The 27,069-nt window shown below is 36.2% G+C and overlaps 1 protein-coding gene across 1 annotated transcript in view; it reads left to right on the plus strand.

Moving 5' to 3' along the window:
- DOK6 (docking protein 6) overlaps window positions 1–27,069 on the plus strand; it is a 378,753-nt gene that overhangs the window by 114,799 nt on the left and 236,885 nt on the right. The window contains exon 3 of the mRNA XM_045085209.1: window positions 20,155–20,269. Coding sequence (XP_044941144.1) covers window positions 20,155–20,269 — 115 coding nt within the window. The remainder of the gene's footprint in view (window positions 1–20,154; window positions 20,270–27,069) is intronic.

A 27,069-nucleotide genomic window follows, 5' to 3' on the forward strand; every position in this document is an offset into this window, starting at 1 on the left:
GCGCTCAATAGCAATAAATCATAATAATCCATCAAGTGAGTGAAATGTGTCCAGCCTTAGTGAGAGGCTTATGAACAATAGCTAAGGACAGAATTATTTCTTTGCCAGCTTTAACTTTGTGCTGTGCTCTATCTGGAACATACATATTGTAAGGCTTATGAGTATTAATGGTCCCATTTAGACATTTGATATGTTTACTGTGAGAGAGATCTTGCTGCATAAATCAATTTTTATATGAAACGGCTATAAAATGGTATATACTTTTTTTTTTTTACCTCTTGGTAGAAAGAAATTTGAAATTCAAATCACTAGCTGCTGAAGGAAGTTATTAAAAATGCATTAGGGTTGAAAATGTAGCTGTATATAATTGTCATAACAGATATTCAAAACAAATTTATCCTCAATGAAAACTGAACCAGAGCAATTTACATAGAATCAGCTAATAAATTTTCCTTAATTTTCTAAGCAGATGAAAAAGAAACAGTTCATAGAAATTTTAATAAAATAAATATGAGTGCTGTCTGTAGGGAGGAAAGTATAAATAAAATCCCTGAGAAGGCTGAATGAAGATAGAACGGTGTGAATTTCCTAGGATGAAGACTACATGAGCGAGAAAAGCAATGTCTGTATTGGGACCAATCTTATTTCTAAATCCCCTGCAACCTGACATTGAAAACATCATTTTGTTCTATCCATTTTACTCATTTTTGGAGTTGTCGGTATTTATCTTTATGTAAAGCAAACATCTGAGAAACTTGGGGAAAAGATGAAGACATCCTTATGGAAAACAGCCACCTGGAAGGAGAGCATATCCATAAAGTTAGGAGCAAAACCATTGATTTGTGTATAAACAGCCCACATGAACAGTGTGTAATGTTGAACACTTTCATTTTCATTCCAGTGGCTCTCTACTTGGATGAGCACACACTTGGTGTGATGCGAAGAGTGTTCAAAGGTTTGGTGTCTCTTCAAGTGTCTGCTGGAAGGTCCCAGAGTGATAATCGTTCACATTAGGGTATCATTCATTTTTTTGTTCATTCATTCTTCATTCATTCATTGATTCATCTATCTGTAATAATCTCTTATCTTGAAGAGGCCTCAGGGTTTTTTTTGTTTTGTTTTGTTTTTTAATTTTTAGCATAGGCTCCTGTTAACACACACATTGGTTCTTGGGACAGTCACACGTCAACCCACAATCATTTATTTATTGCTTTATTCATAGTATCTGATCACATGCTAATGACTCAGAAAAGAGTCCAAGAAATGGAATATGAAAAGTTGGTTTTTGTGTAGAATGAAAAGAAGGGGTAAAATGCTCCCAACACGCCCCTTTGTGGTGTCTCTGGCAGAGATGCGTGGGATGTGAGAACGGGCAGTTCTAAAGCCGGAGACGGGCGAGAGAGATCAGGCGACAAGACCCGCAGCTGGAGGGCGTCCGCGAAGTTGTGATTGCAAGACAGTTGGGAACTTCCGAGTTAGACTTCATCTTTGTCATATTTGAATCAAGGTCCATTACAATTTTACAACATCTACGATATTTCCAATAAGAATCACTCCGTGCAGTTTCAGGATGCCACAGAAAACAGATCACTCGGCAATCAGAATTTTTGTTGATAACCTATTGCTCCGTAACAGATATCTGTTCAGTAAGAAATAGGCATCCCGGTCTTAGAAAACATCCGTAAGGCCAATCTGGGCTTGACTTAGAGTATATAGAAGTATAATTTATGTTAGAAAAATTATTGTCTTTATCTGACTTTTTGAAACTATCCAATTGTGTGAGAAGCAATCATCCATAATGGTACTACATCAGAAAAAATGGTAATGTGAGTTAAACAATATCTTTCTCTCACTCTGCTATCTGTAAAATGCAAGTAATAGCATAGCTCACAAAGTGAGGTGATAAAATCTCACGTGAGCTACTACGTGGCCCGTAAAACAACTATGGTTGTACAAGTCATTTCTGCCTCAGATTTTGCATCTATGAAACCGGGGAAATAACTCATACCAACTTTAGAACAATTTTGAGACCAATTTGCATGATAAAGTAACTTGTAATTTCAAGCACATCATTTTATGTGGTCAATCAGATAGTAATTTGAGAAGGACTCTTCAATAGCACAACCCCATTATGACTATTTCCATCATTTGTGAAGCATTTTTATGTTTATTTAATGGATTTAGATCCAACGCTCTTTACTATTTCAGAATACCGTCAGTGCATTTGGGGTTTTAAAAATCTCTTTTCCCCAGCGTCTGGCTAATTGTGCAGTATCTGACCGATGCAACAGGAGACATGCTTATTGCATAATGTTCCTGAGAATAAATTGTTTTTCTGTCATTAATGGAACATTACATTATTCCACAAATAATGAATGCATATTCATTTATGAATTACGATTTGAAAAATATTTCCATGAGAATTCATTCTCTTAATACTTTTACCTCACCATAAATATCTATCTAGAAACTTTTATTTTATAAAATAGCAATGCTGTTTTATATTTACTTAATTTATATAATATTTTAAAATATTAAAGCCTTTATATGGCTAATACTTCTACACAAAAACGGAGATAGAATTTGAATATGCCATCAACAATCCAAGATTAAAAATCAGTAGCAGCCACTAAATTGATTTTGATTAGAGAACAGTTTCTTAATTTAGGGAACCATGGGTTTTGAGATTCAGTGGAATCATCAGTTTTGATGATAACTGGTGCATTTGTTCTACTCAGCTGTCATTGTCACACATAACGTGACCTCTGGCAGAAATGGTGGAATTAGGGAAATATAATTTTGTTTGTTTGTTTTGTTTTGTTCTGTTTTTGTTTTGAGACAAAGAAAGAGAGAGATCATGTTTGCTTAAAAATACAACTATTTTCTCCTACTTCTCCTTTTCTCTCATCTTTTAATCAAGTTAATCGTATTACAGATGCAGTGTACTAGAAAATTAAATTTTAGCCTGATTTGCAGTAGCCTGGAATTTTCCACTAATCCTTTCTATCCTTTCATGAGAGGACTGTCTTGATGTAAGCTTGGAGCTACCATGATATTCTCCTGGTCTTCGAGCTGTACAGCCAACTCTGAAAGTGGTCCAAAAAGTCAGCTTTTCTTTTATTCCTGTTCCATTTTGCAAATAAACCAATGTGGTTAGACCCATCATTATTACCGAAGGTTGAAGTTCCATCACTAACAATAATTAAGGGACAGTTTTCATTTTCTGTTGTTGTGCAACAAATTACTACCATTTCAGGAGTTCGAAAAACACATGCTTCTGAGCTCACTGCCGTATGGCTGGTTTCTCTGCTGGGGATTTCAAGGGCCCTGAAGTTAGTTGCACTGAGTTATCTCATGGCTCTAAAGAAAAAAAAGTCTGCTTCAAAGTTCCTGATGCAGTTGGTGATTTTAGTTCCCCAGAGGTGCGAGACTTGCTGGCTCCAAGAAGGGGCTGTTCTCAGCACGGGAAGCTACCTGAAGTCCTTGACATGCTCGGCTCTTTCCCTCTCCAGTACAGCACGGGCATCACTCACTTTTTCCAGCTTTGACTCTCTGCCTTGTCTTTTGTGACCAGCTGGAGCAAGAAACCCTACTTTTAAAAAGTTCCTATGACTAGGTCAAGTACATTGAGAGCCGCTGTGCTGTGATCTAACTTCAGTGGTGTATCATTTCAATTTTCAGGGTTGTTTTTGTTTGTTTGTTTGTTTGTTTGTTTTTAATTTCTGGGTTATTTTTAATTTGGGAAGGAATTTTTTTTAGGCTGGCAAAGTGAGACAGCCGTTTTCCTTCATGGTGTGTAGGAGGTCTGTCCATTAAAGACGTTGTATTTGAAGTGAAGCATGATGCGACTTGGACATTTCACGCGTGGGGTTTCATTTAATTAAGTGCAAATTCGACACCCATCTGTAATGCACTTCTTCCTTTCCCATCTCCACCCTAGAGATCACTTGTTTACACTTTGATCACTTTTTTACACTTCCTGCAGTTAGACAAGTACATTTCTGGCTAATGAAATGTAAATTTAAGCCTGCTGGAAGGGATAGAAAGGATTTGGGGGTTCTGATATGGCCAGCAATATCCCTTATTCCTTTTCCCTAAATGGAAAACATGATGGTTGGAAATGCAATAGCCATTCTGCGCCCAGGAGGAGATGGGCATAAAAGAAATGTGAAGAGCAGGACAAATATTTGGGCTTGAGATGCTTCCTCTAATGTCATCAAACCACTGAACCAACACTAATAACTGCCTACTTCAGAGTTCTTAATGTGAAAAAAAATGGGTCCTCTTTGTTCAAATCAGTGTCCAGCAAACTTTTATCTGTGAAGGGCCAGATAGTAAAAATATTAGGCTTTACAGATCCTAAGGTATCTGTTGAAATTCTTCAACTCTGCACTTAATAGTACCTTAAATAGCCAGAGACAATGTGTAAACAAGTGGTTATGGTTTTATTCTGATAAGACTTTATTTACACAAATAGGCGATAGACCACATTTGGCCCAGAGGCCACAGTTTCCATCTCCCAGATTTCAATCACCATTAATTGGGTTCTTCTATTACTTGAAACTATATATTTTTTAAATTTTCTTAAAAAAATAATAATGTTGGATATCATGTCTAGATGCTCTAAGTCTATAGAGAAACCTTAGCTAAACATGATTGGTAGTTAGCTAATGGGTCACACCTAGAATTGGTCACAAGCTTAGGAAAGTAACCCTAATCTCCTTCAGCTTTTTTATATTCTTTGGAATGATGTATATTAATGATCATACCAATACTCTTTTCCACTCTGTGTCCGTTATTAGAGGGACATAATTAGGCCCATTAGTTATGTTAAGTGGTATCATATACCAAGCCACAGACAGCCAGGCTGCAGACTAATTCAGAGCAGGGGTAAATTGTAATAGGCATGTAATTGTTAATAGTGGTTGACTCACTAGAATTTCACACATCATTCAGTTGACTTTTTTTGGGGGTGGGGTGGGGTAGGGGGGTGTGTATCTTCTTCCTTCTCTCCCTCCCTCCGCTGGACTCCGGTGCAGATTGAGTTCGTTGTATTACTTGATGGCTGCGATCATCATCCCTTTCTGTAATATTTGATCACTTATCTTCTTCCTATCTAAATGCTCTTTATTCCCCTCCTCTATAGATAATCATCATAAGTCTGATGGGAGACTGTAGGATTCTTATAAATGTGTACTGTTGATTTCTTGAACATGTACTGCATTGTTAATTCCCTTAAGTACTGTTGTGTTATAACTTTCCGTGTTTCTTATTTTTATTCGTGCTGCATTATGGCTTTTAAGACCCATCTGCATTTCTATGTGTCCATTTGCCGGTCGCTTCTGACTGCTACATGGTACCCTATAGTTTGCATCCATTATATTTTACTTTTCCATTTTCCTAGTGACAGAAACTAGATTGCCAGAACTTCTCATTATCTCAAACAGTACAGTAATACAGATTTTTGTACTGTGTTTTTATGACCCAATGTGAGAAATTTTCTGGGATATATAAAAAGAATGAGATCGTTGTGTTAAGGATACATGAATACTTAAATAGGTACTGCCAGATGACTTTCCAGAATGCGTCTCCATTCTTCACATGCACAGGGTGTGTGAGGGTTCTGCATTCTCACATTCTTATTGATTCTTTCCATTATTTACTGACTTCTCCAAATCTCGTGTGTGTAAAGCGATAAGCAGTTGTGTTTTAACATGCATTTTCCTATTCCCAATTAATTGAAAAATTCTCCCTCTGTCTGTTTGCTTTCAGGGTTTATTCTTCCAGGAACCCCCCAGTCCCATTTTTTGTCCACTTTCCTACTAGAGTTCCTGCATTTTTATGGCTGTTTTGTAATGTTTCTTTGTCTATTCTAAATATTAGATTACTTTACTATTAGACATTGTAAATAATTTCTCACCTCTGTTATCGGTCTGTAACTTTATGGAGCCCTTCATGAAACCAAGATTTGCAAATTTGGATGTTTTCAATTTTTTTCATCAGTTGGGCTTCATTTGGTCCCTTCCTTAAGAAATCCTTCCATCACAAAGATATGTTATCCTCCATTTTATTCAGTTCAGATTATGGTTTTGCCTTCGATATTTTTGCCTTTCATCTATCCGGTATCCAGATTTGGATATGGAATTAAGAATTCCATTTGTAGAAATAGTTGGGGGTGAGCTTTCACTAGTCCATCTATTAAACTTCCTATCTTTTCAGTTATGATGGCAGCATACATGACATGGGCATTTTCCTCTGATTTCTCTGTTCTGTGCTGCTTGTTTGTCCTAGCGCTAGCCTGGCTCCTGTTCTAGATTACCGTGGTGTCACACCGCGGGACATTTGGTGAGACATTCGCTCCCCCTACACTCAGTTCTCATTCTCTGATGTGACCCTGGCAAATTGTCTCAGAACATGTAATGTTCTTTTTTTATTCAGCTACTCTTTTATTTACATTTTTTCTCCAACAAAATCCCTTGATAGTTTATTATTTTACTTTAATTTCTAATTAGTGCTATTAGTAGAGAAATCCTGTTGGGTGTGTGTGTTTACTATAATTTGACAATATTGTTGAATGCTTTTGTTGCTTCTAATACTGTATTTTTCTGTTGACTCTGTTAGTGTTTATATGTCAGGAATGATTGCATGGAAAGATTGATAGTTTCACTTATTTCTTTCCTTGTTTTCTTTCTTTCTTTCTTTCTTTCCTTTCCTTACTTCCCAGGACCTATTTACATTAAGGCAGGGATAGACAGGGTACCTGCATGTTTCTGCTAATAAATGAAATATGTCTAATGCTTTCATATGAAGTAAAATATATTTTTGTATTTAACCTTTTAAACAATGAAAACTCCTTTCCTTTCTTGATATAGCAAAAGTTACTTTCTCACAAAAGATGTTATATCTAATCAATTATGTAATATTTTACCTACTGAGGTAACCATGTAATTTTTTTCTCATGTAATCTATCAATTTTGAGAAATACATTTGGACGCTTTCTGATGTAAACTATACTTTTACTCCTGAAATAAACCTTATTTACATGTTGGGATTTGTTTTTCATTAATGACTTTTTTGGATTTTTAGTATCTTATTTTAGGATCAATATTAGCCCAGACTCAGAAAGCAAAAGCAGATTTTTGCTTTTTTTTTTTTTCTCTTGGAATAGTTTGCAGAGAGTATTAATTAATCATACCTTACAAGTTTGGTAAAGCTCAATTATGAAGGAGTCTAGAAATGGGCTATTAGGAGATGAGTATATTGTTTTGTTCAAGTTTTCTAATGTTTTTTCTGCCACCATTTTGGCATTTTATTTTTTTCTAGATATATATCCTTTCATCAGTGTTTTCAAACTAATTAGTATTTATTTGTTTTCAAGCTTCTTATTAATATTTAGATTTTTTGTTTGTTCAATTTTCCCCTTTTCATCTTGTACTTAATCCGTCTCCACCTTCTCTCTTTTGCTTTCACCGAACTCACCACAAGTCCCTTTTACTAATCCTTTCAAACGGACCTTTTGCTTTCATGAAACTTCTCATTTTTTTTCTTCTTCATTTCAGTGATTTCTGCCATTGTCTTCATGATGTCTTTATTTATTGAAATGCTGTTTTTTTAACTTTTTCAGTTGAATGCCTGAGTTCATTCTTTTCAACCTTCTGTATTCATGAAAAATATTTTTAAAGACATGTTTTTATGCACTTCTTTCTCATTTTCCCTCAAGTCTTAATATGTACTGTTTTGTTGTCATTAAAGTGTATCTTGTAATTGAACTGATAATTTCCTTTTTAACTCAGATGTTCTTAGAAATGTGTTATTCCTTATTTATATATGTAGAATATTTAATCATACATTTACTATAAATTGTAGTTATATTATATTATGGGTGTATACTGTAATTTATATAGTTTGGGCCTTTTGAGTTTACTAATACTATTTTATCATCAGATACCTGTTCAATTTTTATAAATAATCCATATGTGCTAGGAAAAAAGCATATATATGTTTTGTCATTGATAGTAGGTGTGAGTGTGTAGGTCTATATAAACAACGTAAAATAACTTGACTACATTGATTTTATTCGGCAGAACTTCCATATCTTTGTTTATGAGTGATTAACTATTCATCTCCCTGGTGAACTGTCAGATAATTTTGTCACCTGTGGTTATAATTTGTCCTTTTTAAAATTAGTTGTTTTTTTAAAAAATTTTATTTATTTATTCGATAGACGGAGATCACAAGTAGGCAGAGAGGCAGGCAGAGAGAGAGGAGGAAGCAGGCTTCCCGCTGAGCAGGGAGCCCGATGTAGGACTCCATATCAGGACCCTGGGATCATGACCCAAGGCGCAGGCAGGGGCTTAACCCACTGAGCCAACCAGACGCCCCTAAAATTAGTTTATATATATATATATTGCATATCATGGAGCTGTGTGGACTTTTGATTAATGACAAATTTAAAAAAGAAAAAAGAAACACATATTTAATACTTTTTGGTAGGTCATGATGAACAGTGAAGTATCCTTGCTTTTTAGGAAACTAGTATCTTATTAAAGAAATGGGGCTCTACAAATTTTTCTGATTTTTTGGTCATTTTTATCTTCAGTTAAGGCTACTAACTTTGTAACAAGTGGAGCAATTTATCTTCAAATAATTCTGTGTAATTTTATTAGTTTTGTACGGCTGGCCTAACAAACTACCCCAGACTCCATTCTGAAAATGACAGTTATTCTCTCACAGCTGGACGCTGGAAGTCAGAAATTCAGGTGTCAGCCGGGCTTGCCTTTTCCAGCCTCTGGGGGCTCTGGATGTTTCTGGGTCGTGGCATCATCATTTCCGTCTTAGCCTCCACCTTCCCATGTCCACCATGCCCTTGTCTCAACCTTCCCTCCGCTCTTCTCCTGTAAGAACATGTGTCATTGGATTTAGGGCCCGCTCTGAATCCAGGAGGATCTCCTCCAACGTCCTAATTCAATTACATCTGCAGAGAACCTTGTCGCAAATAAGGCACATTTGAAGATTCTGGGGGTTAGTTAAGACTTCAAGATATCTTTGGGGAGTTATTTTTCAACCCCATACAATAATGAAGGGATTTAATTTTGTACATCTGCTAAGAAACATTATCGTAGCCAGCTAGTTGCTGTTAGGCCTGTGTAGTAAAATTGTAACTCTCAAAATAAGAATGGTATTATAGCTGACTGAGCTGTTTCATGCCTTTCTGTTCTTAGAGTCAGTGAAACCTATTATTAGACGCGCTAAATGTATACTGGGGAGAGAGGGGGGAGGTTGAAGGGGAGGGAGTGTAGGCGGGGAAGTGCAAGACGGAAGGAGGGACGAAAGACACAAAGAAGTACAGAGATTTCCTGTTTTAGGGTTTATTTTCTTATGTATTCGTTTTCTGCATTTCTTAGACCTGAAAAGAATTTATGTTTATGTTTTTAAAATAGGCCACCTGAAAATAATTTAGGGGTAATAAGGTAGTGAGTTTTCCAATTATTTCCTTTGTCATCCTTACAGTTTGAGTCTCTACTGTAGTTGAAGACACTTTCCTGTAGTAACTTCTTGATTAGCAGTTCTTTGCCATTAATAAATAACATAAATTGGTGAGAAGAGCACTAGTCAGAGAAACAGGAGGCATGGCCCTGATTCTGGTCATTGCTTTAACTTACTGTGAGATGGCCACCCAGATAGGGATGGCCGCTTCCATTGTTAAATGAAGAAATCCCAGCAGTAAGTTTGCTTTCTTAGTTAGGATGTTTTGAGCTGCAAGTAACAGAAAAGCCAGATCAAACGACTTACAGCGGAGTACTATGACAGATGACAGCATGGCTAGAAAAAGAAACTGGCTTTAGGGCTGGTTGACTCAGTACCTCTTGTTCAAGAATGAAAATTAAAGACCTGTTTCCCCACCCCCATCTCTACCCTGCTGCCCTAGGATTGCCCTCCTCTTTAACTGGTAGAATGATAGCTGTAGCATTCCTGAATTACGACATCTGGACAACACACTGTTGAAGAGGGATGGGTTTAGCCCAAGGCTATATTAGAAAACATTCATCAGAAACCACCAGAAAGCTTCTGTGCACATCTCATTAGTCATATTTCAGTCATATCCCTTTTCCTAAGCTGGTCATGAACAAGGAGACCATCAGCCAAAGAATAACAAGTCCTACCATGGTACTTGGGGTGAGAGATAACCACTGGGGCACTTGAGCTGTGTGAGGCAAGGGCAGAGAGCTGAACAAAATAGCGTTCAGATATGAAGGAAGGAGCTGGAACTGTATGCTGTATACACAACCAATGGTGACTATCATAGTTAATTCTAGTTCTACTATAATTCTGTCTATAATCACTCTTTTCTAGATGATGCATTTCATTATGTCATTGAATATTTGCGAGACCTTAAATTTTTCAAAGACATAAAAACAAAGTTTGTAAGTATTGATAACACAAATGCTACAGTAGTCAAATAGTAAATGTTGGAGGACTATATCACAGCACATAATATCAGAGCATGGAGACATGGGGGGCTTAAGGAATGAATTATATTGATTTCCTTAGTATTATACATTCATATTTTTCAGTGGCAGGAGACAAATATAAAGAAGCAGATGCTGGAAAAACTGATGTAAATTCTACTAGAAAGAAGCAATTATAAAATTTCTTTGGAAATGATGCAGTGTAGTGGATATAATGTATAGGGTAATACCAATATTTAAATTCTTATTATGAAAGCTTAGGACTTAAGCATGGAGAGATTGAGATTTATTAATTGGAATAATTTTAAAATTTAGTAAAATACCCATCTGCTTTTCTTACTAGAAAAATAAGTATTCTTCATTCTAATGAAGTGATAGAAGTGATAGTGAATAAAGTTAAATGAATAATAAATAATAAAGTTAATAAAATAAACATTCTGTTAAACCAGTTTCTAAAATGTACCATCTTGTTCTCAAAAATAAAAACTTTGACTTAATTAAAACAGCCAGATTAGTAAAATACCAGGATTAATAGAATTATTAGTAAATTAGTAAGAAAAGAGAGTGCAATCTATTGTAAATTCATTTGATTCTACTTTTAAAAAGTCAATGTTAACTTGCTTTCACTTTTCAAAATACAGTTAGATTTATAGAAAGAAATCGAGCATTTAAATAGGCAAATATCCAATCTCAATTGTCATGATAGCAAACTGATAAAAGTTAGCTTAAGGGGCGCCTGGGTGGCTCAGTGGGTTAAGCCTCTGCCTTTGGTTCGGGTCATGATCTCAGGGTCCTGGGATAGAGCCCTGCATCGGGCTCTCTGCTCAGCAGGGAGCCTGCTTCCTCCTCTCTGCCTGCCTCTCTGCCTCCTTGTGATCTCTGTCTGTCAAAAAATAAATAAATAAAATCTTTAAAAAAAAAAGTTACTTTAAAACGCAAAGTAATTTCAGTGTACGTGCCTTTTCACCTTCATCCTTTACTCATGTTTTAATTGGGTTATTTGGGTGTTTGTTTTTGCTATTGAGTTACACCCTTGTACATGTTGGATATTAATCTCTTAATTTGTTTGCAAGTATTTTCTCCATCTGTAGATTGCCTTTTCATTTTGTTGATTATTTCCTTTGCTGTGCAAAAGCTTTTTTATGAGTACCATATGATTTCGTGGAATCTTAAAAAAAATAAAGAAAGAAAGAAAGAATCAAACAAAAAGCAGAATCATACTTATAAATACAGAGGACAAATTGATGGTTGCCATAAGTGACCGGGGTCAGGGGATGGGCAAAATGGTTGAAAGGGAGAGGGGGATACCTACTTCCTGTTACGGAATGAATAAAAATCTCGGGAATAAAAGTGCAGCATAGGGAATATCGTCCATGGTATTGTAATAGTGTTGCCTGGTGACCAATGGGAGTTTCAGTTCTGGTGAGCAGAGTACAGTGTACAGAGTTGCTGAATCACCACGTTGGATACCTAAAACTAATGTACCATTGTGTGTCAACTCTACTTAAATTAAAAAAATAATAAAAATAAAAATATAAGTAAAAAAAATACTTCCAAACACACTTTATAAGTCCGACATTACTATGATCGCAAAGCCAGACACCACAAGGAAAGAAAACTACAAGCTAATATCTCTGATGAATGTAGATGCAAAAATCCTTCCTAACCTAACAAACCAAATTCAGCAACACATCAAAAAGACCACATACCATGTCAAGGTGGGATTTGTTCCTGGGATGCAAAGTTAGTTTAACATATGTAAATCAATCAGTGTGCTACACCACATTAAGGAATGAAAGATAAAAAATACACAGTCATCTCAATAGATGCAGAAAAAGCCTCTGACAAAGTTTAACATCCAGTCATGATTTAAAAAAAAAACTCTCAACTAAATATGTATAGAAGGAAATTTCTTTAACAAAATAAAGATGTTTATGAAAAGCTCACACCTAATATCATAATCAGTAGGGAGAAACTGAAAACTCTTACTCTAGGATCTAGTTCAAAACTGGGATGCCTCCTCTAACCACTTCTATTCTACTATTCTACATATTACAAAGTACTAGAAAGAGCAGTTAGCCTAAAAAAGGCATTAAAATCAGAAAGAAAGAAGTAAAATTATTCCCGTTTGTTGATGACATGATCTTATATCTAGAAAATCCTATAGACTCTATTAAAAAAAAAATCTTAAAACTGGGGCACCTGGGTGGCGCAGTGGGTTAAAGCCTCTGCCTTCAGCCCAGGTCATGATCCCAAAGTCCTAATGTGGGATTGAGCCCCACATGAGGCTCTCTGGACTGCGGGGAGCTTGCTTCCTCTTCTCTCTCTGCCTGCCTCTCTGCCTGCTTGTGATTTCTGTCTGCCATATAAATAAATAAAATCTTCTTAAAAAATAAATAATTAATTAATTTAAAAAATCTTAAAACTAATCAATGAATTGAGTAAAGTTGGAGAGTACAAAATCAGCATACAAAAATCAGTTGCATTTCATTATACAAACAGTGATCATTCCAAAAAGGAAATCAAGAAAACAATCCCATTTCTAATAGCAGCAAATAAATAAATAAATAAATAAATGGAATTTATAAATAAATAAATAAATAGATAGATAAAACACTTAGAAATAAGTTTTAACCCAGGACGTGAAAGATCTGTCATTGAAAACTATAAATCCCTGATGAAAGAAAGCAAAGAATATCCAAATGGAAATATCTTGTGTTCAGAGTCTGGAAGAATTCGTATTGTTACGATGCATATACCACCCAAAGTGATATATAGACTCAATACAATCTCTATCAAAATTTCAATGACATTTTTCACAGAAGCGGAAAAGAAACAGTTCTAAAATTTATATGGAATCAAAAAAAATCCTGAATAGCCAAAGCATTTTTGAGAAAGAAGAACAAAACTTTAGAAATCACACTTGCTCATTTCTAGTTATTTTGGAAAATATAGTAATTAAACTGTAGTAATTAAACGGCATAGAAACAGACACATAGGCCAATAGAATAGAGAGCCCAGAAAAACAAATATATTTTTATGTACACATGCAAAGAGATGAAACTGAACTCTTACACCATATACAAAAATCAACTCAAAATGGATTAAAAATTTAAATGTAAAACCTAAAACCATAAAATCCCTAGAAGAAAACACAGGGGAAAGTTACTTGACATTATTCTGGGAAAAGACTTTTTTGTTTTGTTTTTCTGTTTTGCTTTGTTTTGTTTTAAAATGACACCAATACCTCAGGCAACAAAAGCAAAAATAAATAAGTGAGAAAAGTAAATCATTGTATTCTTAACACCATGGACTTCCCCATATAAATAAATATACAAATATGTATGCTAATTTTATTTTTATTTTACTTAAGAATGGCTTGATGAGAGAGTAAAGTGATTACTTTTATGAAATCTAGATGCTTAAGTACATCTTTTTAATATTCTGTCGGGAAAAAATGGCAGGAACTCCTAAAAAACACTTCTGCTATATACTGACGTGCAGTGGTTTTCCCCAGTAGGAGGAGTGGCAGGATTGTTGAAGTTACAGCAAAATAGTTCATTTCTTTTCAAAGAACACCTGCTTTAAAGATTGTCATTGAGAAACTGTGGTCATTTGGATTTGGGTGTCAGACATTTTCTCAAAAATGAACCCATCTTTAAGGAAAACAACTGACAATATTTATCAACAATGCTAAAATTTAAGGTTTCAAGTGAAAATTGGGGAACCCTCTGTGCATTTTGGAGCGCGTCAACTTCTCAGAACTTAACTGATTTTTGTGTGGAAATCGAGGTCGCTATTAATGAATATTTTTATATTAATAATGAAATATGGCAATGTAAGATCTTCATAACTCAGCACACCAATATTTTCCCAATGACCAAGGCTGAAAATAGTTTTGTGGATTTTAATGCAACAGAGTGTAAAAGCATATGACGTGACTCTGCATGACAGTAAGCTTTAAGAAAGCGTTGGTCAAGTTTGGTAGATAGAATCAAAGACAAATATCCACAATTGGCTCAAATGCTCTTAAGTTATTCTTCCCTTTTACAACCTCATGTCTGAGTGAGGTCTTGTTTCTGTATATGCTTGATCAAAACAATGTATTGCATCAGACTGAATTCAGAAGCAGGTATGAGTTTCAGACTATCTTCTGTGAGGCCAGACATTAAGAGTTTTGCAAGAACGTGAAAACAGTGCCATTCTTAACCTATTTGGGAAATTTTTTACTCTAAAATAGTATGTGTGTTATCATGCAGTGAGTTTAGGATTATTTCTAAACACACAAATAAACATTTAATAATTTATATTTTAATTTCCCTCATGGTGATCATTGATAGATACAACCCACGTGAGTAAAGTAGGAAAGGGGAGCAAGTCTTGGGAGGTGTCTCTGTGTAGACAGACAGCTTTAAAATCCAGGTGCCCTGTCTACAAACTTGTTGTAGAAATACAGATGTTGTTCGTCTATGCTCCTTTAGTTCTGTTTTTAATTGTTTCATAGGGTTTGTCACTGTTTGTGATCTTCTCACCCCAACTAAATTATGAAGTCCTACAGAAAAACGTTATGTGTTCCATCTTTGAACTTTCTGACTTTATCACCAGGAATTCCTTAGGGATTCCTCCTCGGAATGAAAATTAAAAAGCACCAGTTAGCAAAGTCGTTATTTAGGTATGTTTATATGTGGGTTTTAATTGTATTACTTAATAAGACCTTTACATTACGGACCATGACATTTATTGACTTAGACCTGAACAGCCTGAATCTTCTGAAAGTAACTTCCCTCAGATTAAATTCTGCTCATTTCATATTTATTTAAAGTAACTATCTCTTTTATTAAACTTTGATTGTATTTTGTGCTTTTATAGCCATGTGAATAATCAGGATTTAGAAATAAACATATTGATACATATTATTGAAATGCTCTAGGAATTCAGAATTTTAATAAATGTTGATTATTTTTATATCCCATTGACAGGTTTTAGACTAATACAGACATGTTTATTTTGAAAAAATAATGAATAATGTTATGCTTAAAATAAATAAATTAATTTAAAAATATTTTAAGATATTCATTTTAATGAATGAATTTCTTTCATTCATCTAAGATAACACAGAGTTCCTTCCCTGGTAGTAAGTCCACAGAATACTGAAAGGGAAAAGTGAGGGGAAGAGATTCAGATATATTAGATCTTCACCTAAGTTGTTGTGATTCAGAATACTTTTTAAAATGTATTTTGAATTAAAGAAGAGCAGTTCTGGAGCTAACCTTCTTAAAACAACTTCTGGTACGATATGACAACATTTTATAATTTAGTGTAACATTTGAACGTCCTAACCAAGACAGCATGAGAAGCAGAATTTTGTCCTCCTCATGAGTATTTGCTTTCCTGGCATCTCTTGAAGGTCAGAGCATAGACTGGAGTGCATAGCATCACACTACTGATCAGCAACAAAGAGTCTTGCACTGTTCTGGAAACCAGTGTAACAATGTCTGCTTGAAGAGGTTGTCTGTATTTCCAAATGTAAATTTTACAGAAGAGCAAACGCGGTGTTCACAATACCTCATCTGACAGATTGCCTAAGGCACCGAAGTTAGAAAATCCCTAGTGCCTGCTGCATTTTCTAAACTATTCATTAATTTGTTTTGTTGATTTTTGGCATGAGAGAACAAAAAAGATGGGACCCACAGTATCTGTTCTAATATTCTTTTATATTTGTAAATAAAATACTTGGGAATGGCCCTTGAGGAGAATAATAAATGCTTTTACGATATTGTTTTGTACAACTGGGTGTTACACATGATGTAGCTTAGAAAGTATATCACTTTCATGCTCACCTGCATAAATTGCATGAATTCTTGGGCAACACATAATCTTCATTGCTTTTAGACTCTGCTAAATTCTGGCAAGATCCTTTGTTTAGCTAAAATTAATAACACTTGAGAATAATATCTCTTCTTCAAATATAACTTCAGTGTGCTATGTTAAAACAAAATTTAGCTTAAATATTATGTGAGTCACTTGTCAAACCATTTAAAAATTCAACAGTTTAACTTTATTTGAGAATATGCTTTTAGGTACTTTAAATATAATATGTGAATCAATTTTCCAAAAAAATAAAAAAGAATTCTCATCTTTCTCTCCAAGGTATCAATCCTCAGAAACTGTAGGATATTGATGTCTAGTTTTTCTTTCCTGGAAAAGGAAATTAATATTTTCAGATACATAGATATATAACTATGATAGTTATATATCATAGATATATAACCTAGATACAAAAAGGGGGGGCGCCTGGGTGGCTCAGTGAGTTGGGGCCTCTGCCTTCAGCTCGGGTCGTGGTCCCAGGGTCCTGGGATCGAGCCCCGCAATGGGCTCTCTGCCCGGTGGGGAGCCTGCTTCCCCCTCTCTCTCTGCTTGCTGCTCTGCCTACTTGTGATCTCTGTCTGACAAAGAAATAAATAAAATCTTAAAAAAAAAAGCATATATATTATATGCATGTGTACAAGTATTTGGATATATGCATAAATATGAAACAAACATTTTGTAGATTATTTTGCTTAAAACCACTCATCTTACGATTTTAATTTTGCATGTTAATCTTAATGAGATAATTACAAGTAAGAGAAAAGTAAATATCAAAAGAAGGCTATATTAAAATTAGCTTCTCTCTGGGGTGCCTGGGTGGCTCAGTGGTTAAGCGCCTGCCTTCCACTCAGGTCGTGATCCCAGGGTCCTGGGATCCAGCCCCATGTGAGGATCCCTGCTCAGTGGGAAGCCTGCTTCTCCCTCTCCCACTTCCCCTGCTGGTGTTCCCTCTCTCACTGTCTCTGTCTCTGTCAAATAAATAAATAAAATCTTAAAAAAATGAAATAAAATAAAATTAGCTTCTCAGTATTGAGACAGAATTGTAAATTCATTGTGACAAAGAATAAAAGGGCTCCTCTGGATAGCTTACACAGCAACCCCCAATAGTCATTATTTTATGAGGCTGAAAGTCTAGGTTTCCCTAGGTTTCTATAGTCTAAACTAAAACCACAGATTTTAGAAGGGAATGTGACAGAGAACACCAGCCTCTTTAAAAAGTAGCCACATAGTTATAATTTACAGACATTATTTTCCATGACATGGGTATAATTTTTGATCACGAATTGATCCTTTTAACTATTTTGATACTATCTTGTCCTCATCAATAATGGGGTATCATCTTCAAAAATGGAGGACTCAAATTTTAAAAATATATGAAATGTATCTATACCTTTTTTTTTCCACGTAGAATACTAGTTGGCAACTGATAGTTCTTCTGGGATAGCATTTCAAGTCATGAATGGACTTAAGTCTTACCCTTCAGCAAAATTCTCCATTTGTAGTTAGAGCATGTGCCCTAAGGTGACAAACACTGATCATGCATTAAGCAAGTCAAAACTGGTACTCTTGTCAAGACAAGGGAAATACCCAGTTCCTGCCCATGCCAACCATCCTCTCTGACCTCAGGTGGGGAGCCCTGAGAAACACTTGTAAAGTCCAAAACCCAGACCTTATCTTAGGACTAAAAAATGCTTCCCCTCCCCACACACCTCATTGCCACGCCAGTAGGGGCCTCATTATGGCAATTCTTTTGACCCAACACATCATGTCTGGCTATGAAGAAAAAAATTACAAGAAAGGAGAAAAGTTAGAACCGTATAAAACGCACAATTAGAATAAGACAATGCAGAAAAAGAGTAGAAGACAAAATAAGAGCAAAGATCAAGGGCAACAAACAGAAAACGGGAACACATATGGCAGATATTAATACAGCTTTATCAACAATCACTTCGAACATCATCAGTCTAAAAAGAGATTATCAGAGTGGATCCAAAACCAAGATCCAACTATATGTTTTGAAAAAGAAACCCACTCTAAATATAAATACAAAGATTAACAATAAATGGATATTTAAAAATATACCATGCTAATATTAATCAAAAAATATAATTTGAGGGGCGTCTGGGTGGCTCAGTGGGTTCAGGCCTCTGCCTTCGGCTCAGGTCATGATCTCGGGGTCCTGGGATCGAGCCCCGTATCAGGCTCTCTGCTCCGCGGGGAGCCTGCCTCCTCTCTCTCTGCCTGCCTCACTGCCTACTTGTGATCTCTGTCAAATAAATAAAATTTTAAAAGAAAAATATATATATATATATAATTTGAAAATTCATTAAAAATATAACACACTAACATTAATTTTAAAAGGGGGTAGCTATTTTAATTTAGACAAAGAAGATGTCAAAGCAAGGGAGATTATTAGGGATAAAGAAAGTCATTACATATTGATACATTGGTCAATCCTACAAGAAGCCATAACAATCTTTAGTGTGTGTGTGTGCACCGAAAATAGCATCAAACCACTGAGTCAAAAATTGACAGAACAACAAAGAGAAATAGATGCATCCACTATCATAGGTGGAGTCTTCAGTACCCCTTCCTCACAAATGGACAGGTCCAGCAGGCAGAAAATCAGTAAGGACCCTGTTGAACGCAACAGCACCATCAGTCAACCGAAATAGTGGACATCTATAGACAACATCAACACATTCTTCCAACTCACGTGGAACATTCAATGAAGATACACCACATTCTGGGCCACGAAACATATCTACACGAATATAAAAGAATAGAAATCGTACAATGTCTGCAATGAGACCACAATGGAATTAAACTGGAAATTAGTGATGGCAAGGTAGCTGGAAAATCCCCAAATGTGTGGAGATTAAACAGCACAGTTTTAATCAATACGTGAGTCCAAAAAGAAACCTCAAGAGAGATTTTTAAATCTTTGAACTAAGTGAAAATGAGAGCGAACCTGTCAAAATTTTTTGTCAGAAGAAATAACATTCAGCATGTTGACAAGTAGATTAAGAAAAATTCATTCGTGCAATGGTATTATTGCACTGAGTTTGCGGTCTAGTTGAGAGAGTAGACATTTGCCCATCTCTCTGGACTGTGGAGAAAAAGAAACAGTGCACAAGCTATAGCAGAGGAACTTGTTCCCGTAGACAGTTTGGAGCTAGAATAAGTAAGTTTATTAAATACTTATTAATTGTCAAATGATGGAAGAATTGCTAACCTGGGTGCATGAATCATGGATGGGCCTTGGTGAGAGAACGGGGTGAGGTCTTAGAGGGTACATACGCTTATGAACACTATGTGCATTTTTCTGGGAAGCAGGTCCATGGCTTATATTTATGACCCCAAATTTTCTAGTCACTTTTTCTGCCAGTCAACTGGTGTCCATTGCCTTGTGACTCTCGTCCCACCAAAAACGTGCACAATGGATGGGAGTTAGGAGAAGAGAGATACTGAATCCAATGAGAATTTAACGAAAGAGTAATGAGAATCTTCTGGGTGCCACCCTTACTCTTATTGACAGAAGATACAATTTTCATAAAAACACAGAGTCCTTGCTTTCATGGAGGTTATTCTACATAATTTTTAGACTATTTTAAAATTCAGCAAACAAGGACCAAAACTGAGGGCGGAGGAGAAGACATACTTGCGTTCTCGCTTGTATTTGGCTACAGTTAATGGGAAGAGGGTAGAAATACTCGGTGGGAAGTGGTTTAAGAGAGGAATACCTGATCATTTTGTTTCAGCACTCCGGTACACAGCATCTCCTGTAACACTAAGTGAAAAATATTTTTCTTTCAAGGTAACGGAACTGCACAACATCAAAAATATAACCAGACTGCCTCGAGAGACAAAGAAGCACGCCGTGGCAATTATCTTTCATGATGAAACGTCAAAGACATTTGCCTGTGAGTCAGGTAAGCAATTATAGCCAGGTCTACAGCTTGTGGAAATTGAACTACTTCCGAGACAATGGCCCAGATGGATGAAGTCATACCCCCGAATAGGGAGGCTTCTTGTGATAAGACTGTGCTATGGAAGACTGTAGGGAGAAGCTCAACGTATTGATTTCTACAGATGTTTGGGGTGCTTGTTTATTATCTGTCTGTGTCTGGATTTTGCTCCCAGGTGGTCGGAGGACTCTTGAGGTTTCTATTCAAGCTTGAAGAATTAAGTAAACAGTGCCTGGGAGATATTGTTAGGGCGAGATTGTGACTTGTATTCTGGTTCCTGCCGGGTGCAGCTGTAGGCATTTGGTGGGAAAATAAGAACACCGCCATGCAGAGGTGTGGGGCAAAGCACAGCTGAAGTCCCCAGACATCCCAAAACCCAACTCTGAGCAATTTGTTGCTTTCATGGGTTCTCAGTACTACAAGGAAATACATTTCCGACTGAATTTTCGCATCCCCCTCCTAAAGCACTCTGACATCGCTGAGACGTATGACAGCTTAGAGTATGAACCTGCAGTGTTTTTCATTTTGAAATCCCTGTGCTATGCAATGTATTAGCTGGCTTATTATAGCTTTTTAAAGATCTTGCTCAATGAAATGGTGCATTCGTTTTATAATGGATGGAAGCGAAAAGCACTAAGGGTTTGAAAGATGCGGATTTAAAATTATAGTGAAGTCTTTGGTAGAAGCCTTACTGGGTTGTTTTTTTGTTTTGTTTTGTTTTGTTTTTAAAGAAAATAAAGCTTCTGGATTTGTAGTTAAAGTTTATAGGTGTAATTAATACCAGGTTCTGTTATTCTAAAACTGATAATGTCACCTTGCCTAAATGAAACTGTTCACAGCTCCTCACCTACACTTTTCTTAGTTTTGCTAAACTGAGTTGGGATTTTTCAGTGTCTTTCCTTGGAAGCCTTTCATCCCTTTTGCCATACTTCTCTTCGCTCTTCATCTGGCTTCATTTCATCATTTAAAATTGACTTTTGGCACCGCACAGAAGTCTGTTAACTGGTGATATCAATTCCGTTTCGTAATAGAACCCGTCCCAACCTTGCTGGTAGCATTTGTTAACATCCAACAGTATTTGTGCCTTCTTGTTCACTGTCTTAAAACTGTCTCACAACTTCACTTTGCTCTGAGCTCTTAGATAATGTCTCATATGAAAACTAACAACCAGAAAATTGGTTTTCCAAAAAAGATAAAAGATAATTTTCACTCTTGTTTGTGTACTTCAATTTTCACGACTGCGTTACAGTTTTGAAATTATACTGAGCCATGTGGTGGGTACGTACGCAATACTGGAGTCTGTTATTTCAGATAAGAATGATACTGAATTATGTTTCTGAAATGCAGATGCAGAGTTGTACCCCACATATCTAACACTGGAAGCTTTTTAAGATTATAAGATTTTATATATATATATATATATTTTTTTAAGAATTTATAAACATATATTTTTATCCCCAGGGGTACAGGTCTGTGAATCACCAGGTTTACACACTTCACAGCACTCACCAAAGCACATACCCTCCCCAATGTCCATAATCCCACCCCCTTCTCCCAAACCCCCTCCTCCCAGCAACCCTCAGTTTGTTTTGTGAGATTAAGAGTCACTTATGGTTTGTCTCCCTCCCAATCCCATCTTGTTTCATTGATTCTTCTCCTACCCACTTAAGCCCCCATGTTGCATCACCACTTCGTCATATCAGGGAGATCATATGATAGTTGTCTTTCTCTGCTTGACTTATTTCGCTAAGCATGATACGCTCTACTTCCATCCATGTTGTCGCAAATGGCAAGATTTCATTTCTTTTGATGGCTGCATAGTATTCCATTGTGTATATATACCACATCTTCTTGATCCATTCATCTGTTGATGGACATCTAGGTTCTTTCCATAGTTTGGCTATTGTGGACATTGCTGCTATAAACATTCGGGTGCACGTGCCCCTTTGGATCACTACGTTTGTATCTTTAGGGTAAATACCCAAAAGTGCAATTGCTGGGTCATAGGGCAGTTCTATTTTCAACATTACTGACAGAATGGGAGAAGCTATTTGCAAACGACATATCAGATAAAGGACTAGTGTCCAGAATCTATAAAGAACTTAGCAAACTCAACACCCAAAGAACAAATAATCCAATCAAGAAATGGGCAGAGGACATGAACAGAGATTTTATATATTTATTTATTGTGGTGGTGGTGGTTTCATGGGTCATGTAAGATTTTGGAGAAACAAAGACTCCTACCCTAAAACAAAATGGCTTTAATTTCCAAGAGAAGAATTTCGAGACAGTGAAGCTGAAGCTAGACCCAAATGTAAAAATAAAAGAATATGTTTATTTGAATTCCTGGCAGAGTTTTCAATTCATTTGAATTATGACTTATTTGGATTATTTGTTTTTTAAATCACTTTTGTGTATGTAGATGTAGCAGTCTGCTTGAAGCTAGTAGTAAAAATGTTTAAGAAACAATGGCACAATTTTATTAAATTTTCTTAACTTCACGGCACATGACAATGGAAAAAAAGAAAGGACTTGAAAAACATAAACGGGGAATGAGTACTTCTTCTAGCAAATTATATTTTTTAGATTGATGTTAAGATCAATAGTCCATGTCTGCTGATAAAACGGCAGAATCATTTGGAAAAAAGACTTCCAACTGCAAAGCAGTCACAGATGTGAAAATCAAAACAGCAATACAGTTAAAGCCAAAATTAAAAGGAGCTCTCATATTTATTTCTAATGCGAATGCAGGTCAAAGTGTGTTCTCATGATAGCTAGTGAGTATGTGAATTGCCTCAATTATTTTTTTCAAGAAAACTGGCAGCTACTATTAAACAAGTATGCATCCCCTTGACTCAGTGAGTGTCTTTGGGAAAATATCCTGTAGAAACATACATACCAGCACATGAGGTCATAGGTTTAAGCAAATTGTGTGTAATGACAACAAAATTGGGAACAAATGAATGGCTATCAAGAAAATACTTGAACAAATTATGGTGCATTTTATCACGAAATATTATGCAATCCCTAAAAGAATTCTAATTAAGCCAATTAACTGGAAGACATTTCTATGAATTTTAGTACTTCAAGCAAAACAAACCGACAGAGAACCGACAAATCACATTTGTAAAAGAAACGACGAGAGACATAGCATGTGTTTTACCAAGAGTTACCTGGGGTAAGAGGGAATAAGAAGGAGGTGGGTGGAAAAGGAAGCTGGGGAAAAAATGCAATAGTGAAAAGGGAAAAGAAAAGAAAATGAACAGAAGAAAATACCCAGCATATAAACTGTCCCACTTACATGAAATTATGTGTATGTGATTGTGTGAATGAATATATCCAGTTTTTTAAAGCCAGTCAGTCATCAGAGAAATGCAAATTAAAACCACAGTATATCACTATGCACATATCAGAATGGCTAAAATTTTTTAAAAAGTAAGACCACCCAATTCTTGTGAGGTGTCAGAGAAACTAGATCCCTCTTGTGCTGCTGACTGAAACTTAAAATGACAGACACTCTGGAAAGTGGTTAGCAGCCTCTTATAAAATTAAACATGTCATTATTACACAATCCAGCAATTGCATTCTTGGATATTTAGCTCAGAAAAAATGGAAATTTATATTCATACATACACATACACACATACAAAAAGTACTCATAATAGCTTTTGCTCACAATAGACCCAAACTGGAAAGAACCCAGATGTCTTTTAATAAACTCTGGTATACTCACATACCATGAAATTGTCCTCAGCCATAAAAAGGAACAAATTATTGATAAAAGCAGCAGCCTGGATGAATCTTGACTGAATTATGTCAAGGGGGAAAAAGCCAATCCAGTATGGAATTTCCTCAAAAATTAAAAATAGAGCTACCCTATGACCCTGCAGTTGCACTACTGAGTATTTACCCCAAAGATACTGATGTAGGGAAAAGAAGGATCATACATACCCCAGTGTTCATAGCAGCAATGTCCACAATTGCCAAACTGTGAAAAGAGCCAAGATGCCCTTCAACAGACGAATGGATAAGAAGATATGGTCCATATATACAGTGGAATATTACGCAGCCATCAGAAAGGATGAATACCCAGCTTTTGTATCAACATGCACAGGACTGGAGGAGATGATGCTGAGTGAAATAAGTCAAGCAGAGAGAGTCAATCATCATATTGTTTCACTTATTTGTGGGCATAAAGAAAAACATGGAGGACACTGGGAGATTGCGAAGAGAAGGGAGTTGGGGGAAATTGGAGGGGGAGACAAACCATGAGACACTGTGGACTCTGAGAAACAAACTGAGGGGTTTGTTTGACGTGGGGGGTTGGGTGAGCCTGGTGGTGGGTGTTAAGGAAGGCACATACTGCATGGAGCACTGGGTGTGGTGCATAAGCAATGAATCTTGGAACCCTGAAAAAATTAAATTAAATTTTTTAAAAAGCCAATCCCAAAAGATGTATTTTGTGATTCCACTTACGTAACATCCATGAAATGATAAATTTTAGAGATGAAGGACATCTTAGCTGACAATTTAGCTGTCAGAGGTGCTGAATGGGATTGGGGGTTTGGAGTCCCAGGGGGATATATGGTCATAAAAGTTATATGAACTTATATTGGCACTGAACAGTTAACTTGATTGTAATGGTGCATAAACAAACTTATGCAGGTGACAACTTGTATAGAAGTCATACATACAAGTAAGTACAAGTAAAACTGTGGAAATTGGAATAAGATCAGTACCCTATCAATGTCAGTATCTTGGTTATGATATTATACTATCATTTTGCAAAATATCACCTTTGGGGGGAAGTGGGCAAAGTTTAGACAGAATTTCTCTGTAATATTTCTTACTACTGCATGTGAATATACAATTATCTCAGAAAACTTTGCAGTAAAAAATACATCTAGACTATCTTGAAGGCCATCTGTAATATGTATTTTTTAAGTTAAAAGACAGGGTAGGGAGGGACTTGCAGGAAGAAAAAAGTGTTTGGCTTATTCTAATATGATAAACAGAAACTGACATCAGTTAAGGACAATGAAAATAATCCTAGATGTGTGCCTTTGTAGCTTGTGTATGTTTTATGAGCACAAAGACACATGGGCAAGGGTATACATACATGTGCTTCTTCTAACACAGAGTCCTTGCGTGAGCTCCTCTCCAGCCTGTTATGCCACCTGCACACACACATCTCCCAACCACTTCCCCACTGGCTTCCGTTTGGCTCCATATGTCATGCCTCTTCATGCCTCTGCCCTCCACACACAGAACCCTGACCTCAGACCTCACATACCCTGTTCACAATCTCTGTCAGATTTAAGCTCAGTGAAGACGTGACCATATTTTCTTTCTCACCTCAGAAAGCCAGCAAACACAAATTTTGGCCTCAAAATTTATGGAATTAATGAAATAATAAATGAGTAAAAATTTGTATTTAAGTTTTGTTATAATGATATATTTATCATTCAGCTTTTCCTAGGAGATCGTTTTTGGAAAAATTAGTTTTAGAGGCTAATTGGGCAGCATGGGGAAAATTGTTTAAATTGCCAAGTAACAGATTGTTGTGTGTTTGTGATGGTGTGTGGGGGAGTAAGTGATCATTATGCTGTGTGTGTGTGTGTGTGTGTGTGTGTGTGTGTATGCATTTCCATGGCCTGCCAGGTCTGCTGCAATAACTCTCTGAGTAGGATATTGTGGAACACAAATAAGAATTTCTGGAGTTTGTCTCTTACTTGAAAAGAGACCCATTGGTCCTCTTTTTGAATATGTTCCAATCTCAAGTCAATGCCTAGAAAATGAAGGAGCAGATGGCTTAGATGTTGGAAACCTAGAATCTGCCTAATAGATTCTGCTTACCTTCATTAAGGAAAAGAGAAAAAAGGAAAAAGAGCTCAACTATGTCAGTCTAGCAATACCTTAGAAATACCTTAGAAATACTCCAGACAACCACAATAAAGTGAACATTGTAATAAAGTGAGTCAAATGAATTTTGTAGGTTCCCAGTGTAAATAAAAGTTATGTTTATACTACCTGTAATCTATTAAACGTTCAATGGCATTATGATTTTTAAAAATGTACATATTTTAATTTAAAAATAGTTCATTGGTAAAAAATACCAACCATCATCGAACTTTCAGGGAGTCATAATCTTTCTGCGGATGGAGCATCTAGCCTCGGTGTGGACTGATTAGGGTGGTAATTGATGAAGGTTGGAGTGCCTGTGGCAGTTTCTTGAAAGAAGATGATGAAGTTGGCCACGTCAATTGACTCTTCATTTCACAAACAAATTCTCTGCATCATGCAATGCTGTTTGATAGCATTTTACCCACAGTAGAACTTCTTTCAAAACTGGGCTCAATTCCCTCCAAACCTGGCTCTGCTTTATCACTACGTTTATGGGGAGTTTTCTAAATCCTTTGCTATTATTTCAACAATCTCCACGGCTTCTTCAGCAGTAGATTCCGTATCAGTAAACCACTTTCTTTGCTCATCCGTAAGAAGTCAGTCCTTACCCATTAAACGTTTACCGAGATTGTAGCAATCTATTCACATCTTCAGGCTCCACTTCTGATTCTACTTCTCTTGCTATTTCTGCCACATCTGCAGGTTATCCATGAAGGTTGGAATCAACTTCTTCCAAACTCCTGTTTTTTTGATACTTGGACCTCTTCCCATGAATTATGCATGTTCTTACTGACATCCAGAATGGTAGATTCTTTCCAGATTTTCAGTTGACCTTGCCCAGATCCATCAAAGGAGCCACT

The sequence above is a fragment of the Mustela putorius genome, unplaced genomic scaffold (genome assembly GCF_011764305.1).
Source record: "Mustela putorius furo isolate JIRA1106 unplaced genomic scaffold, ASM1176430v1.1 tig00000835_pilon_pilon_pilon, whole genome shotgun sequence".
Classification (NCBI taxonomy): domain Eukaryota; kingdom Metazoa; phylum Chordata; class Mammalia; order Carnivora; family Mustelidae; genus Mustela; species Mustela putorius.